Source organism: Dendrobates tinctorius, unplaced genomic scaffold (assembly GCF_039654945.1).
Source record: "Dendrobates tinctorius isolate UK_male_01 unplaced genomic scaffold, ASM3965494v1 ptg000201l, whole genome shotgun sequence".
In the NCBI taxonomy this organism is placed as follows: domain Eukaryota; kingdom Metazoa; phylum Chordata; class Amphibia; order Anura; family Dendrobatidae; genus Dendrobates; species Dendrobates tinctorius.
The window spans coordinates 13882684-13901510 of record NW_027361868.1 but is presented as its reverse complement, the minus strand read 5'-3'; the positions used below and the strand labels follow the sequence as shown (position 1 = coordinate 13901510).

Below are 18827 nucleotides of genomic sequence, written 5' to 3'. Positions count from 1 at the left end.
CACACAGTGTAAATCAGCCCCCCCCAGTATAATGCATCCCCCACACACACCAGAGTATAATGCAGTCCCCCTACACACAGTGTCGTGCAGCAGACACACAATACTTACCTCTCCTCGTTCTCCTGCTGCTCTGGCTTTTGCGGAGTGTCTCAGCATCTCATCACCTCCACTGCTGGCACATGTAGAGTCAGTGATGGGAGAGGGAGCATCACATGACGCTCTCCTCCATCACTGCTTTCAACTGTATGGGTAGATGACTAAGTTGAATACGTGATGCGGGAGGGGGGCGCGGCGTTGGGCCCCTCTTACTCATGGACTCCATAGCGGTTGTGTGGTGTGCCGCTGTTATGGCACACCACTGGATGAGGGCCCCTGAAGGAACGGGGTCTTAAGTAGCTGCCTGATCTGCCTGCCCCCAATGCCAGCCCTGACTGTGGGCAATGCTCCTCTGAGAAATTAAATAACCAAATTGCCTCTACAGAAACAGGACTTGAACTCTAGTGCCACCTATTGGAAGTAGCAATCCTAAAGGTCAATGTCAATCCTTTAAGCGCTTTTTCACATGACAGGATAAAAAGCAAACCAGAATCTCAATTTGCAGACATGGTGTTTCGGTGTATTGCCTCTCCTCAGTGCAAAGTATGGAATCTGATTTGCCTGGGTGAGAGGCTCTGGATGGAATTCTAAGGGGTAACACATTTCTCCTTGGAGAGTGACATGCCAAGCCTGACATGTCAGAGTTCGTAACTAGAGTCCGATGAGCCCCGGTGGCTCTTTGTGCTGCAATACAGTTTCTAATCATATCCCTATCCCTAGTAGTAACCTTAGATAGGGTTAGAGAAAGTATGTAAAAATGTGTTCATTATGTTAACCTAATCTATGCCTATGTGGCAGAGCCAAAAGTTACCATAACCAGGTTCCCCGCATCATGTTCCCACATGCTTTATGCGTCTATCAGCCCTCTGTCTGTACTGTTACACACTTAACATTATGGCTGGTCCATACAATCAGGGCAATTGTTACCACCCACCTTTCGTGTCTACCTCTTTCCTCAGACTGTAAGCTTGCGAGCAGGGCCCTCATTCCTCTTGGTATCTGTTATGATCTATGTGATTATTGTTATGCTGTAATGTCTATTGTCTGTACAAGTCCCCTCTGAAACGTAAAGTGCTGCGGAATATGTCGGCGCTATAGAAATAAAATTTATTATTATTATGTTAGTGTTTTTTTAATGGACTTTTACTTTTTTTTCTTAAACTGGGGAAGTCCTCACAGCACGGCTTTCTCCCCTCTCACAAAACTGCAAGGAAAAGGAGGTAGAAGCTGTGGGAATGTGGGCAGTAAAACGCTCAGTGTCTCCATCTTGTGAGTGCGGCAGTTATGAAGGGTTTGTCCTCTGACTGATGTGTTCTGCATAGTGCGGCTGAAGCTACTTTCACACTAGCGTCGTGCGACGTACGTCGCAATGCGTCGTTTTGGAGAAAAACGCATCCTGCAAAGTTGCCAGCAGGATGCGTTTTTCTCCATAGACTTGCGTTAGCGACGCATTGCGACGTATGGGCACACGTCGCAGCCGTCGTGCGACGGATGCGTCGTATTTTGGCGGCCGCGACACAAACGTTACGTGTAACTTTTTTTGTGCGTCGTGTCTGCCATTTTCAACCGCGCATGCGCGGCCGAAACTCTGCCCCCTCCTCCCCGGACATTACAATGGGGCAGCGGATGCATTGAAAAACTGCATCCGCTGCCCCCGTTGTGCACAACTTTCACAACGTGCGACGGTACGTCGCCCCGACGCAGGGCGACGGCCATCGCACGACGCTAGTGTGAAAGTAGCCTGAGATCTGTCACTGCTTGTGCAAAGAGCAGCAGAGGACAAACTTCACATTTACTGCGCTCTGCACCGCCAGGAGCAGAAGACAAGAATGCTGCTGCCTTCTTTACTAGTGATGGGCGAGTATACTCACTGCTCGGGTGATCTCTGAGTATTTTGGCGTGCACAGAGATTTAGTGTTTGTCGAAGCAGCTGCATGATTTATAGCTGCTAGACAGCCTGAATACATGTGTGGAATTCCTAACAAACAGGCAACCCCCACGTGTTCAGCCTGTCTAGCAGTCATAAATGATGCAGCTGGTCAACACTAAATCTCCGAGCACGCCAAAATACTCAGACCACCCGAGCATGCTCGGGAAAACCTGAGCAACGAGTATACTCGCTCATCACTATTCTTTACTGATTTATGTCCAACCGTAAGGAAGAAGTCAGGCGGTGGGGGTCTAATGTAACACTGCTCATCATAACTGCTGCGTAGGGGAGAAGGTCCTGCCCGGGCAATATGCTGAGAGCGTAACTCCACATACAGGCGTTCCCAGTACGCCGTATGAAATCCTACTGCAAAGCACAAGCGGCCATGTCAGAGAGAGGGAACTGCACATACGCTGTCACGAGAAGAGCAGAAGAGCGTTAAGTGGATGGACAGAGCAGCCAGTAGTACTAACACTAGTTGGCGCCATATTGATAATCATAAGTGCATATCTTTTAAATGGGGCATAATTTTTAAAACATATTACAATAGTAATTTACAAGGTCTCTGCAGCATTAACAGTAGTTTGTATTGTGGAACAACCCCTTTAACTGCTTACTATAAATATACCAGAATTGACAAGAAGGTAAGGCGTACAACTGTTTTAACTGTGCTTACCTCTAACTTCCCACACTTGCTCTCACCATGCTTACCTATGCCCTTATTGTTTTTGCTCCACTAATCCTTACTCTCCTCCTTCACTCTACAAATAATTCTCAACATCCCTCTTATTCTCTAAACCTGGCCTCATATGCAGATATGCCCCTCAGCACATATACCTTACTAAAACAAAAGACAAGCTGCTGGCCACTCTCCCCCCCCATACTGGCGATATATCTCCTAATATTAGACCTCCACAACTGCTACTCCCCGGGTAACCCCTCTTGTGCATGGCAGAGTGCAACGAATCAATAGAAAACCCTGGCATAACAACCTTACTAAAAAGCTTTGACAAGTGTCCAGGGTTGCAGAGCGGCACTGGAAGAAAACTCTCGCAAGAGGACTTCACTGCATTAAAAAAAAAGCAAACTTCACATTCAAGTCGGCCCTCACCTCTGCTAAACAGGTCTACTTCACAACCCACAGAATCAGAAATCTGGCACTCCCAAATGCAGAAAAAAGTTTTGTTTTATTCACAGGTTAATAATCCACACGGTGTACATTCTATTTGTTACGTTTCGGTCACTATCATGGACCTTCTTCAGACATGTGGAGCTGTGAGGAGAGCAGGAGGAGGAACAAAGCGCTGACAGAGAGATGCTGTATTGCAATATTCTCTGTCAGCGCTTTGTTCCTCCTCCTGCTCTCCTCACAGCTCCTCGTTTGAAGGTCCATGATAGTGACCGAAACGTAACAAAAAGAATGTACACCGTGTGGATTATTAACCTTTGAATAAAACAAAACTATTTTCTGCATTTGGAAGCGCCAGATTTCTTATTCTGTACTGAATTGGGACTGGTATCCTTTTCTGCGCACCCCACATCTGAATTCTCGGAGTGACATGTCTTTTTTGTCATACTTCACAACCCTCATCTTCTTCATCCCACAATCCCAATCAGTTATTCAACATTTAACTCCCTTCCTCTGCCCTCTCATTTCTGCCGAAGACTGACGCACATTTCAGAAATAAGATAGACCAAACAAGGCAAGTTTTACTATCCATCCTCCACAACCCCTTTATAGAACAGACCACTGCTCCTACCCACTATCAGTGAAGGAGGAGAGCTTACCCATCGTCTCTCCAAATCACACCCCAACGCTTGTGCACTTGACCCCATTCTATTTCTTACTTAATCTCATCACCACGCTTATCCCAGCCCTAACCCATCTCTTCAACATATTGCTAAACATCTGATAGCCTTCTGCTTTCAAACATGACATGTTTGCATCTATCCTGAAGAAGCCATGCCTCAACCCAAACTTTGTCCAGCTATAGCCCCATATCGTTTCTTCCATTTGCCTCCAAACTCTGAACAGAATGTCTATGCTGAACTTTCCTCCTACCTCTCACTCTTTGATGACCTACAACCCAGCTTCCATCCCCACCATTCCACCGAATCTGCCCAGAACAAAATTACTAACAAACTGCTGCTAAAGCTGACCATAATCTACACTTGACCTCCTAGATCTGTCCTCTACCTTTGACAAAGTCAATCACTCCTTCCTAATACAAATCCTCTCTTCCCTTAACGTCAAAGACCTTGCCCACTCCTGAATCTCCTTATATCTTTCTAGCCGCATATTTAGAGTCTCCCACATTACCTCCTCATTCCACCATCTCTATGTTGGTGTCCTTAAGGCGCAGTCCTGGAACTTATGACTCATCTCCATCTATACCTTTGAACAGGGACAATGCAAAGTCCCATGGTTTTCAGTGCCATCTATACAGTGATACCCAGATCTACGTCTGTGGCCCAGATGTTACCTCTCTGCTGACCAGAACCCCAGAGTGTCTATCCGCCATATTCTTCTCATTACGCTTCCTAAAGCTCAATGTGAACAAAACTGAACTCATCATCTTTCCTCCATCTCACCTAACTCCCCTACTGCCTTGGAGCAACCTTTGACTCTGTCCTGTCCCCCTGCTGCTTCAAACTCAAAACTATCTCCACAATCCATCTTTTCCTCAACCCTGAATCTACTAAAATGTTAGCGCATGCTCTCATCTCTCGCCTCAACTACTGCAACATTTTCCTTTGTGACATCGCTGCCATCACTCACACCTCTCCAGTCCCCAACTCTGCTGCCCAAATAATCCACCTCTCCCCTCGCTACTCCTTCACTTGCACCCTCTGAAAATCCCATCACTGGCTACCAATTCCCCATTTTATCCCGTTCAAATGGCCAACATTGACCTACTACAAAGGCGTCCATAATCGGACTCCCCCATATTTCGCAAAACTAATCTTCTGATATATTCCAACACGTAATCTTCGGACCTCTCAAGAAGACCTTCTTTCTCTCCGTGAACACTTATACGCTGCTCACCAAATCGTCTCCAAAACTTCTCCCGAGCATCCCTCGTCATCTGGAATTAACTCATGTGCCTTAGCACATCAGATTATCCACATTTGGAACTTTCAGAAGGAACTTGAAAATCAATCTCTTCAAGAAAGTTTACAGCCTACAATGACCTAGTTGCCACCTCATCACCACCCGAACCTACTGTCTCCTTCTCCATTATCCTGTAGCATTAAGTACGCAAAATGATTTATCTAATGCATACGAGGGCCTGAAGACATAAGAAAAGGCACAGGAAAACTGCAGCTCACAGTAATGGGACAGATGATTGATCGTCAATAACTCAATGGCACCAGCAGAATTCATAGACCCCTTACACTTTCCTAATAAAATGTTAAGTTAAAGTGATACTTGGCCACAGTACATTCTTGCCTATTCTTATTACATGGTCCGCGTATAAAAAACTACAACCTACCAGCATTGGCTGCTCTGAGAAAAAGGTTTTGCAACCAAGGGTATGTGCACGTTGCAGATTTCAGTGCGGATTTCTCAGTGCGGATTTTGCTAAATCCGCAGGTAAAATGACCTGGGTTTTACCTGCGGATTTTGTGCAGATTTTCTGCGGATTTCACCTGCGTTTTTACACCTGCGGATTCCTATAATGGAGCCGGTGTACAACGCTGCGGAATCCGAGCAAAGAATTGACATGCTGCGGAAATGAACCCGCAGCGGATCTGCTGCGGATTTTTCCGCAGCATCTGCACAACGTTTTTTATTTTACATAGGAAATAATGGTACTGTACAACGCAGGAGAATCTGCTGCGGATCCGCAGTAGAACCCGCAACGTGTGCACAGACCCCGAAAGTTTCCCAACTGTAACTCAGGGATGCCAAAAGCTGCGCCGTAGCAAACAGACACGTTGAGGTAGGGGGATTTTTTTTTTTTTACTCCCATAACTTCTCGAAAATTAAGATCTCCAAAAACACATGCACGTATATTGTATGATTTTATTTTGCTCTTAAATGTCAAAAAAAAAAAAAAAATTACTGTCATGAGACAGGAATGCATGAGATAGAAATGGCTCAAACATCTTCACATGAAAAACACGCGGGATTCAGATTTCATTCACAATTTTTGAACCTGAAAACATCTACAGTTACATAGTTTAAAACTCTTTTTCCATCCATAAATCACATTTATTACTTTTTATTATTTTTTTATTTTATTTAACAAACAGTAGTTGCCGTTACATTTCCGGATGAGGCTTTTTGCATACTTGTCATTTCATAAGCCTCCAACTTATTTCTTCCTTAGTAACAGCAACTTTTTTATTTTTTTCCTTTTCGGAACAATTGCGGCTTTATCACGCCATTTGAAAAATTGCAAAATTTAAATTTTTTTCTTAAAAAGGAAAAAACTTTAATAGTTATTACATGGTAAAGACGCATCTTGTTCGGAATTGGAATTTAATTTTTTTTCTTTACATACTTCAAAACAAAAAGTTTTTTTTTTTTTTTTTTATTAGGACGACTGTAAACAAGAGAATACATCTGTGTAAATCTTTAGATAAATGTATGTGTATATACTCCCGTATGCACATACATATATGTAGATAGACAAATATAATCTATAGACACATACATAAACACTTTGCCATATAACTTTACTGTAGATATGTTTGCGTATGTGATGTCTTTTTGGGCGGCCCCCATGTTCTCTCTAATGACCCCTTTTATCTGTAGCAATTCTCCTGAGAAGATACTGGAAGGGAATGACACTTTAGATGCACTTTGGAATGGCGCAATGACGTAAACTCATGCACACTTAAGACTTGTGCATTTATTAAAAAAAAAAAAAATTCATCTAAAATATGAACAAAAAAGTTTGCTTTTGTTTTTAAATATTCAAAGAAAATGCATTTTTTTTTTTTTTTTTTTTACATTTCCCATAAAGGGGATTTGGCTGTGTGAGAAATGCATTCATTTGTCCAAAAAAAAAAAACACCTATAAAACTATCCTAAACTTAAATTTTCATTACAAGTCTAATAAAGAAAAAAAAAATCACTTAGAAATGCCAAGCACCATTATCAGTGACCGTGATTTTTTTTTTAAAAATTTCTCTTTTTTTTTTTAAATTAGTGGGTGATCAAATTATAATCCTACTGCAACCACCACTTAACCCCCCCCCCCCATCCAACCCCTTTCCCCAAATGCAAATAGTATTTCACATTGGTGAATAGACATGCAAAATGTGAATTTGGATTGCCCCCCCCCTAAAAAAAAAAAAAAAAAGGAAAAGAAAAAAAAAAATTGCTTGGTCAGGATAAAGCAAGATTTTTTTTAAATATGCTGCTAAATATAGGCAGTAAAAACAGTCCTAAAAAGAAAAATAGTAGGTAGCAGCAATTAGGGCAAACTTGGTATGGCAAACGTTATCTAAAACTGTATAAAAATTGCATAATGTTCACCAAAGTCGCTCCGAAGAAGTCGAGCGCGGCTCCAGGATTTTACCCTGAAAATGAATCCAGAGTGGATCACCGCCTTTGGCGTTTATGCACCTAGTAAATGTATCATTGGTAAAATAGGCCTTCGGTAAATCAGGTTTGCTTTTCTAATATATATATATATATATATATATATATATATATATATATATATATATATATATATATATATATATATATATATATATATATATATATTCTTTAGATTTTATTGACCCAGTTTGACCCTTAAAAAAAAAAAAAAAAAATTAATTATGTACAACAAACCATCGTGACATCGGTTCTTAAGTCAATCATCTACATTGTCGTCCATCTTCCAGCTTTGGCTTTTTTTTTGGATCTTGTGTACAGTTTTCCCAGAGCCTACATCACACAAGTATGGTGTCATATTCCAGCCAAATATTCTCCTGATAGTTAAACCCTTCTTCCCATAACGAAAGCTCACCCACCAGGTACAAATAAAGAAAAAGGAAAAAAGTTAACTACGAAACTGTTAAGACACTGGTGAATCTTCTCCCCGGGTTTCGGCTAGGGTAGGAGAATCCGTTGACTCCTCGTTTATTTCACTAGAGGCCTCTTGCCCGTTTTCCTCCACGGCTTCTTGACTGCTTTCTTCACTCTGCACCTCGTTTTGATATTCGGTTTCTACAGCGTTTTCTCCTCTGGCATCTAGTATTGGACTCTCGGGAGACTCTACCACTTCTGCGACTTCCTCGTTCGCGGCTTTCGGCTCGGAGGTAGGGGTAACTTCCTGGACAACCTTCTCGGTTACGATTGGCGTATTGGATGCATTTATTTCTACTACATTGTCAGTTTGGGGGAGCGACACCTTTTCTATCAGTCTCCACTGAATGATGCTCATGTCCTTCCCTCCTGTTGAAATTAGGTGGCAGTCACTGTGAGTAAAGCTTACGTTGGTTACGTGACTGCTATGGGCACTGTACTTGTGACTTGGAGCCTTAAAAATTAAAAAAAAAAAAAAAAAAAAAAAAAAAAAAAGACAAAAATGAAGTCCTGACCGGTGAGCCAGGAGTAAGTACATAGAATTTCTATATATTTATTATTAAACAAATCTCAATATAGTAAATTTGGATTTAACACACATAGCATTGAAAAAATGCCTTTAGGTCTTCACTTAGGGCTGTACAGATGTTAAAAGTGGGCTTAATATGGACTAGGTTTCAATACACCGGACACATGGTTACATAGTCTGTATTTTGTCTTTAATGCTACGTAATTAATTCTACGTAATTAACAGTAAGGCTATGTGCACACGTCCGGAATTCCATGCCGCGGGAAATGCGTGAGAAATCCGCATTTGTAATTCCATAATGTTTGACAAGTGTGCCCAACTTTTTATTATTGAGGCTGCCTATGCAGCCTCAATAGTAAAAGATAGGATCTTTAAAAAAAAAAAAAAAATATATTGTTATTCTCACCTTCCGACGGCCCTTTATCTCCTTCCCACCTCTCTCCACGTTGACGGCATCTTCCAGTCCCAGAAATGCTTCGCGCGAAGGACCTATGATGACGTCACGCCCGCGAGACCGCTACGGCATTGCGGTCATTCGCGCAAAGCATTACTGGGACCGGAAGATGCCAGGAGCGTGGTGAGAGGCGGGAAGGAGATAGGGGGCCGTCAGAAGGGGAGAATAACTTTTATTTTAATTCTATTTTTTTTACAGGATTATGGTACCCAGGGCATGGAGGAGAGTCTCCTCTCCTTCAGACCGTGGGCACCATCCGCACCTGAAGAGCTCACTTCACGCATGGTGGGCATAGTCACATGCGTAAAATGAGCGTTTCAAAGCAATCCTATGTGTGCGGAATCCCCGCGATTCTGCAAAATGAATGAGCATGCTGCGGATTTTTCCGCTATGCGATTCCGCAACGGAAAAATCCGCAGCATTAGCACAGCATTGCGGAATCCCATAGGATTGCATGGGATGCTTTTTTTGGTGACGATTTCGCGCGTAAAAACCCCCCACAAAAATGTTACGTGTGCACACAGCCTTAAACTATCATTTAAGTGGTCCGGATTGTCGTTACCTTTGGTTTGGAGCACGGATATTGAAATAGGTGGACTTTGCAAAAGTCATCAGCGAGAGCAATAACCTTTCTGTTGCCAGATCGTACTAATGCGTTAATATCTGTGCCATCCGATCCTTCTGGCCACACACCTAAAAAGGAAAAAAAAAATTGTAATGTATAAAGCGATACGAAATACGTGTAATATTTTTTGGTTTGTTTTATTTTCAATGGAGCAAAAGATGGGAGATTTGAACTTGTGTTTACATTTTTTTTCATATCTTAAAAACTTTTTACTGTATTTAATAGGCCCTTTAGGAGACTTAAATCCGCAATCATCCGATTGCTTGTGCTCCACATATCAGGACTGAAGTCCTGCTATGTATAGCAAAAATCACGCTCTCCTAAGAACGCCGTCCACAAGCCAGCGTTCACAGATGGATCGTGATTACGGGCATGGAGTCGCCTGCAGAACTTTGGCTTTCATGACAAGTCATCAGCGCCTTGTGACAGGGAGGCAGGAATGATGAGTTTCCAGTCGGGAGATTGACAGCGGGCTTTAAAGTTAACAGTCGTGGGTGGAACTCTGCTCCACCCATGGCTGTTAAGAGGGACATGGCAGCTGAGTAAATCACGTCAAATGACGTAAAGTGGTTAATGTGTGAGATACCCCAAATGGGAACGACTTAAGTTCTTTTTTTGAAGACACTTGACTTCATCAATTCTAGTCATGGAGATATACATGACGCTCTCAGCACTAGTGATCAGAGACCTTCATCAAATCACTACACTAGAAGAGTTGCCCTCAGCATCATTACAGAGGGGAAGACCAGACAAGAACCACGTCAATGGTCTTTCACCCAATTGACGTGAGCAAGTCCATTGGTTACGTTTTGAGCACCGGGACTCCCAATAACGAGAACTTCATGTCTACTCTTTAATATCTGGTATAAAAAGCAAGGTCCGGCACAGACCCGGGGTCAGCTCCTTTCCAAGTGCCATTCTTCTGCAAGCTCTCGCCTGTCCTCCTGCTCTGCCAAGTTGTAGAACATAAACTCGAAATGGACCATAACTGAACATCTAACACTCATATCTACTCCACGTAGGGCTACTGACCAAACACATGAAATCCTAGCACACACGTGTACGTCGCCCAGTCGATGTCTTTGCAGTCTGAACGATTCCGAATTAATTTACAACCACTTGGAATGTCCCCTGGAGGCAAAAGAAAAAAAAAAGGCAAGAAAGAATAAAGAATTATTATGTAAGGTGATAATTGGGATAGGGGAACAGATATATTTCTACAACACTGTAGGGCTGTTCATAAGGAGTGATAATCGCATCACCCATACACTCTTCCTCCCCAGTAACCAGTAAGATGTGCTCCACACGGAGACAGACTTTATTAAGGCCAAGTTCTCACTGACATTGGAGCCTCTGACGCAAATTCAGGCAGTAAAATAATGACCAAATAAATGGAAACCTGACAGACCCCCGTCATAGTTACTGAGGGTCCGCCTGGCAGAGTTTGGGTCCATCTCACGACCGAGGATGTTCCCCCAAATGCCAGTGTGAACCTAGCGTACCTTCTATAAATTGAATGCACAACATCCTTTATGTTACTTACAGTATAATATTTCATAATCTCCCGAGTTTGACATTATGTATTTGTTATCCGGGGACCAGTCGAGGTGAGTGATGTAACTGGAATGTCCCTGCGGGAAAAGAAAAAGAAATAGTAAAAGCGGTGCTCGTAACCTTGGTGGTCATTAAATCCCAACTAAGATCCTGCATATGGGATAACAGCATATACAGTTTGCCTGGAGTATTACCTTATAGGATACAGATATGACCCATCAACAGATAGTGGGGGGTCAAAACCTGGCACCTCCACCGATCAAGCTGTTCTCGGAAGCGACTGCTACACACTGAATGGAGCTGTGCAGTGCTGCCAGAGCTTAGAAGAGCCAATTTCTGGGGATGGCAGGTATCAAACCACCATCATATTGATGACCCATCATATGGAAAAACTCTTTAAAGCTTTGTCCTTCTTTGGGTATATAATATTTATTTATGATCTCAGACCACATCAAAGTTGAGTGTTCAGGAAAGAAGAGCGTCTCTGTAAAAGCCAAATTGTACAATTTTTTGTTTTTATTGAAAACCATTTTCAAATGTCATTTTGATCTCCAAATACATACACACATGTATTGGGAGTTCAAAATGTTTTTTTTTGTTGGGTTGTAAATGGGTTTCAAGAAAGAAAAAAAAAAAAAAAAGTTTCTTTCCTGCACATTCAACTTTGATGTGGTCTGAGATTATAAACCTTTAGAGCGGAGCAGAAAAAAACAAAAAAAAAAAACCGATAAGAGCTACAAACTCTCCAGTAAGACCATCAGAACAAGCTCACCGGATTCTCAGACAACTCACGCAGACTATAGAAGGCAAACTGTGCAAAAAGTTTACTAAAAATACATTACAAAGTTGATTTTCAGACCCCAAATATACGCATTGAAGAAAAAGAAAAAAAAAAAAATACAAAGAAATGCACCAAACATCCCTATTATCCATCCGCACTACTCACAGAGCACTTTCCGTATCGGCTGTATTTTCTTCCATTCTCTGAGACATTGTAGAGGTAAATAAAGTTATCATGTGAACCCACGGCGAGCAGGGCTCCATCTGCAAGGGGAAGACAGGCTCTCAGGAGCAATTCTGCACAGATCTGTTAGGTCTGCCGGACATTTATACGTATCCAGCAAGTCTTATACCCGTCTAGAAGTCAGCGGCAGCATTAGCGCTCGTGGTGTGATTGTCTGCAGCGTTGTCAGCACTGCAAACAATAATGGAGAATGATAGCAGCACCGTAGACGTGGCAGTGGTAGAGAAAGTAAAGCACAGGTTGGTTTGTTTTTTTTCTTTTAACAGGAGCTGCAGCTGGGGGACAGGGGATCTTTGAAACTGGAAAACTCCTTTGAGCCGGATAAAGCATCGACAGTGGGACAAGAGCGCTCCAGGAGCAGGGCAGACGGCGTCCATTCATGACACGTAGTGAACGTACTGTAGTCCTTCCATGTCCGAGTGTCCTGGTAGTGCAGGCGAGAGGGAGACGACGACCCGGACACAAGGTTACAGTCAACAGTCACTTACTCGCGGGAATCACTCACCGATCGAGTATCTCATCACCGAGAGCTGCTCGTTACCATCTGTGTGTATGGAAACCAGATCTCTGGTCTCTGCATCCAGGACAAACCATCTAAGAAATACAGAAAATACACTGTGGGGTTATAAAAAAAAGCAGAAAAGCAAGATAAGAGCTCCATAACTGCATGTGACTACCTCCGCATGGCCTGCATCGGCTCGCTATGTAAATGGACATCAGGAGGGAGACAGACTCAAACCACATTTTTATAAAAAAAAGTGTTGAGAGGATGCTCTAATCTGGGTGCACATCATTGTGATGGGAAGGAGGAAGTGGCGAGCTGTGAAATCACCTTTTAAGAATGATGGATCTAATGTTATCTACTGTATATAGAGGTGTTATGAGTCATTGTGCAAGAGGAGGTGAGATGTGACATCTATTGTGAGTGGTGGATCCTGTATTATCTACGGTATATAGATATGTTATCAGTCATTATACAGGAGGAAGAGGTGAGCTGTGATATCACCTATTGTGAATGGTGGATCCTTTGTTATTTACTGTATATAGAGGTGATATCAGTCATTGTACAGGAGGAAGAGGTGAGCTGTGACACCACCTATTATGAATGGTTGACGAACCCCTTACATACAGTAGAATGGCCCAGATCAAAGAGGAGGAGGTGGTGAGCTGTGAACTCTTCTATTGTGAATGATGGCTTTTGTATTATCTACTTTTGGGACTATAGAACATGGATGGTTTACTTTCCTGCTGTATCAAAAATAACCTACTTATTTTCCTACCCCTATATGTCCCAGAGGAAAACCCCTAATGTAATTAATCCTTCATGTTTGTTATGTACACTCAGCATCTATTCTCTGTACATTAATATCTTTATATCGCTATGCCCATAGTATGGTTTTGGTGCGTTTTGCCGGTATACATATAGCCATTTCCATTTATAATTACACATAGGGGACTACATTCGATATTGGCAGGTAATGTACAGATCAGTACACCCTGCCCGCTCTGCAGCGTGCGTTTGTCCCAATGATGTGATACCCAAACATAATGTGACGAGACCTCATCTGTGCGATCTCATAGACTCTAAATTCTCAGGATTTACCTCCCAGAATGAGTTCCAATAGCTACAACTACTCCACTGGGATGGAAGTCCGCACAGTGTCCAGGTTCCTGAGCAAAAAAATATATATAAAAAATTCAGACAACAAATACATATCAAATCTTTGGTCCGTAATCTTACGAGAGGACAGAGCCACCTAAAAAGAGGAAGATTTAAATGGGTAGACTATTTTCATGAACTCTCAGATGAGCTGACCACAAGGCGTTTTTCCACTCAGGCCTCTAGAAATCAGAAGTTAAAGGAATCCAGTCATGGTTTGCACATTTAAGTAGTGGTAGGGCTATAGAAGGGCTTGTTTGTACTCTAAATATAAAATTATACCTTTCTTGTTACCAGACTGTCCAGAAGAAGCCATATGTAAACCAGGCCAGAAGTGCAATGGGGGTGTGTCAAGGCACTTACATTGCTTCTTTCACCTGCACCGACCCGTCCACAATGCACTTTCCGTTTGATATGCATTACGGCTTCTATTCTCGATTTCTCATAACGGGCACATATGATGGAGTACAAAAAAAATGATAAAGTCTGATGACTGGGGATCCCACCGATCAACAGAAGGATCCCAATTCCCCAATGATTACACAGCACTGTGTGGTCACGGCTAAAATTCCATCCAGTGTCGACAGGACAGACTGAGACGGCGTGTTGCTGGACTCTGCCATTGTTCTCGGTCCCATCGCCTTTGCATGGAGCTGTAGAGGTCACTTGCAACCATGCCTATTCAATCTAGACCCAAGGAGAGAAAAATTGGGAATTCGGACCCCTGTTGTAGTACCGGCAGGTGTCCCAGCATTGGTTGGGGTCCCCAACAATCAGACATTCATTACTATCACAGGGGAAATAAACGTTATAAAGCGCTTGAGATGGCGAGAAACAATTCGCACAACTTGATCCGGCGGCCACGTCAGAATGGGAGCCCGGCAAACACAGTCACTCACCGGCTGCCATCTGTGTCTCCTATTTTGATGAGCCGGCCAGGCACAATGTCACGTTGCAACAATGACATCGCTCCGGGTCAATTAAAAGATCAAGAGGCTGTTACTAAGGTTTACTCCTCCTAACCTCTACTTACATCCAGCAGTCGGGTCCACTCCAGCGTGTGGTCCACAGAGTTCCATAAACAGACCTGCTTGTCTTGGGCACATGTTAAGAGAAGATCCTTAAAGGGGTGCGTTGCCAGACCCCAGAGTTCATCTGTGTGACCCTGCATATTTTTTTTTTTTTACAAGTAGTCATTTGATCAGTTCGGTACAAGAGAAAAAACAAAACGATAATTAACAAAATAGATGCACAAAATTGGAACTCACCTGAACTTCAACCTGGAAGCCATCATTAAAGGTACCTCGCAAGATAAAGTTCCTGGATGTGCCTATTAGAAACTGGTCGAGTTTGCCCTCTGCTACAGCTCGGATGGTGCCATACTGATCAGGAACCTAGAAGGTGGGTGATAAATGCGTGAATGGGAGGGTAGTCTCTACAGGACCATAGAGCTTTCCCTTACTAAATTTTAATCTATCACTAGTAATGTGCAAGCATGCTCAAATAAGGTGTTATCTGAGCATGCTCATGTGTTGAGAGTCTTCGGCGTGCCCGAATACTCTGTTCGAGTCCCCGTGGCTGCATGTCTCTCAGCTGTTCGACAGCCAAGACACATGCAGTCGCGAGGACTTGAACATAGTATTCGAGCAAGCTGAACACACGAGCATGCTCAGATAACACCTTATTCGAGCACGCTCGCTCATTTCTTTTTCCCACCTAATTAGCAGATGTTGATGATAACTGTATGAATTTATTTATGTCACCTTTTGGTTAAAACATATTTATGTATTGGCTGAACGACTCAACTCTGGCGGCCAAACAAAATTCGCTCAAGGAAAGAAAACGAATGAGGGATCAAATAAAAGACAGGGTATAAAATATCAGCTCCGATTGCGGTATACTACAGCATCAGACGTACAGTAACATACTACAGTATACACCAAGACCATGTCATACAGCCGTGCACATGCATGACAAAGTCGCTAGAGAAGAGTCGTTCTCCCTGGCGCACTCAAAACTTTAGTGCTTGTCTATTGTTTTTTTTTATGACCGACTTGTAATACTAAACTTCTTCCTGCAGTGGCCGCTGTAGGGAAATGTGAGACCTGCTGTAATGGCAGCAATCAGCTGATCGACGGGGCAAGTTCTGTTGTCGATTCTACTTTAGGTGAATTTCACTTAACACAACTATATACAGAGATCAAGAACACGTCACATCACAGCAGCATTTCACATGGCCTCCACGTTCAACTCCTTCTTGACATCTTCCATATTTAAATGCTGCCGCGCACAATGGTTTCCTGTAACTCGCCATAGATGTAGGCAGCTCCAGAGCAGAGTGTGCACAGGGAGCAACATGCAGCAGCTACAGATTATAGCAGATACTCTGCTGCAAAGGAGTATACATCGATCCCGGACATTAAATCCTTTAGATTCCAAGTAGACGTCCAATCACAAGGAGTGGAGGGGAAAGGTTATGGGTTGCCCTGTCATTTGAGGACCTAAAAATCCTATTTGAACTCTGCGCCTCTAATAGGATGATCATCAGTTCTGAACTCCTCATCCTCCGCACTCCTCCTCCGCACCAAATGGCAGTAGCGACGACCATTCTTACCTCAATCTCTCGCTCAGGGTTGAGATTATGATCCCACAGAATGACTTTCCGGTCCTTCCCACCTCCAGTAAGCATCATCCCATTCCTCATCTGGCACAGTGTGAACACGCTGCCATCATGAGCTTTGATTTGTTTGCTAATTTGGTAGACACCTTATAAAAAAAAAAAAAAAAAAAAAAAATCTCATTACTCAACATATATTACTGGACACGTTGCACCATCAGGATATCTCACCATTGGTGATGAGCGAGTATACTCGTTGCTCGGGTGTCCGAGTATTTTGGCGTGCTCAGAGATTTAGTTTTTGTCAACGCAGCTGCATGATTTGCGGCTGCTGGACAGGCTGAATACATGTGAGGAATGCCTGTTTGTTAGGGAATTCCCACATGTATTCAGGCTGTCTATTAGCCGTAAGTCATGCAGATGAAACGACGAAAACTAAGTCTCTGAGCATGCCAAAATACTCGGAGATCACCCATAAACCATCAAATACTACAATCAGGAAACTGAACTTCTAACCACCTACACGTCTCATTTGCTGCCAAGGACTAAACCTCCTAGACAAGCAAACCGATCGATTAATAGTTGAAAGGGAATTGGTCAGTAGGATCAACCCTCCTAAACTATCTATATGGACATGTACATCATAAAAAGTTGATGTGATAAAATTACACCTCGATATCTGCGATCCAATTTTTTAATCCAGAGAAATCCATGTTTTTCTTAACACGTAAATGAGCTGTTAAGATCTACGGGCCGGACATAGATCTCCCTGAGAATCTGCCTTCAGAGCATATTGTAAATGAAAGAGGTGTTACCAGTGTGAGACGTGTAATGACTGAGTCTGCTGTCCTGATCTCAGTGCAGAGTTGTGGGTTGTAACAAGTGCCACATAAATTAAGAGTACTCACTGAGATTGTGCCAGGTGAGCATTTGTCTTGCATCCAAGGTTGAGCTTGTCAAAAAAGAAAGTGGTCATGATAATGTATTCAAGCGTTTGTGGGGCAATTCCCAATTAAACGCCAAAACAGACCTTTTCACATTTATGGACTTAAAGCCCATTTTTCAGGTGGCAGCTGCATTTGTAATATGACAAAGCTCAGCTCTGTTGTACTGTGTTAGTTGTCATCAGGCACAGCTCGGCAGAAGTGATTTTAACAGCTCATTTACAGATTTAAAAAAAAAAAATTGTGGATTTCTATGGAAGACATCTTCAGAGCGCAGATATAAAGGCATCATTTTATTTAACTTTTTTATGACCTACATGCACATATAGATGGCTAAGAAGGATTGATCCTACTGACATATTCCCTTAAAAGGGAAAAAGCTACAGCCCTGGCTGTAGCTTGTTTTAGATGAAAAACAAACAAAAAAACCCAAAACACTTAGGCTGCTTTCACACATCCGGTGTCAGGGGTGCAGCGGCGTGCGGCGAAAAGCCGTACTGCTGGATCAGGCCTGCAGCGGTGACACCAGATGCTGATGCGGCGCCTGATCCGGTCGGAAAGCATTTAAGGGAGCCGCACCGGGGACGAGAGAGGCAGCGGTATGCGGGGGGGGGGAAAGAGATACACGCGCGCTCGCTGGGCACTTGTGGGTTAAACTTCACAGTGTCCGCGCATGCGCTGTTGAAAACCACCATGGTTACTTACCGGTAGCCGGTTTTTCCGGAACCCATGACAGCACCACCTGAGAGAGGGATCCGCCCCGCCAGGACAGGAACCTACTGAGACATAAGGGGCGGCACCTCTCCCCCGCTTCAGTTGGGTTACAGAGCATTGAGAGGACTTCCCGGTTAGTTACATGTTTAATCCAACACCACAACACTCAAAACACCCTACTAATTGTGCACACCATACAGTGAAAAAGGGGGGGAATGTACGGGTGCTGTCATGGGTTCCGGAAAAACCGGCTACCGGTAAGTAACCATGGTGGTTTTCCCTTCACCCATGACAGCACCACCTGAGAGATTTTTGGAGACTACGAAACACCTTAGGGAGGGACCACCGCTTGCAGCACCCTTCTACCAAAGGTTAAGTCAGCAGAGGAGGATAGATTTAATCTATAGTGCTTAAAGAAGGTTGAAGATGAGGCCCAGGTAGCGGCCTTACAAATTTGTTCGATTGATACCTCTGCCTTTTCAGCCCAGGAGGTCGCCACGGCTCTGGTGGAATGAGCCTTGATGCCGTCAGGAATCGGGATACCACTAGCTGAATAGGCTACACTAATGGCTTCCCTGATCCATCTAGCAATAGTCCCTTTTGAAACCCCATAGCCTTTCCTGGCACCCTGAAAAGCTACGAATAGGGACTG

At 43.2% G+C, this 18827-nt stretch overlaps 1 protein-coding gene across 6 annotated transcripts in view; it reads right to left on the bottom strand.

The window, feature by feature from the left end:
* Nucleotides 1-6039: 6039 nt before the first annotated feature.
* Nucleotides 6040-18827, bottom strand: part of EML4 (EMAP like 4) — a 154321-nt gene continuing 141533 nt past the window's right edge. For all 6 annotated transcript variants that reach the window (XM_073553443.1, XM_073553444.1, XM_073553447.1 and 3 more), the window contains 10 exons: nucleotides 16515-16666; nucleotides 15169-15294; nucleotides 14934-15065; nucleotides 13844-13911; nucleotides 12746-12834; nucleotides 12163-12260; nucleotides 11206-11293; nucleotides 10695-10793; nucleotides 9600-9730; nucleotides 6040-8508 (listed from right to left, as the gene is read on the bottom strand). In XM_073553443.1, the coding sequence (XP_073409544.1) occupies nucleotides 8044-8508; nucleotides 9600-9730; nucleotides 10695-10793; nucleotides 11206-11293; nucleotides 12163-12260; nucleotides 12746-12834; nucleotides 13844-13911; nucleotides 14934-15065; nucleotides 15169-15294; nucleotides 16515-16666 (1448 nt within the window). In that variant the 3' untranslated portion in view covers nucleotides 6040-8043. The remainder of the gene's footprint in view (nucleotides 8509-9599; nucleotides 9731-10694; nucleotides 10794-11205; nucleotides 11294-12162; nucleotides 12261-12745; nucleotides 12835-13843; nucleotides 13912-14933; nucleotides 15066-15168; nucleotides 15295-16514; nucleotides 16667-18827) is intronic.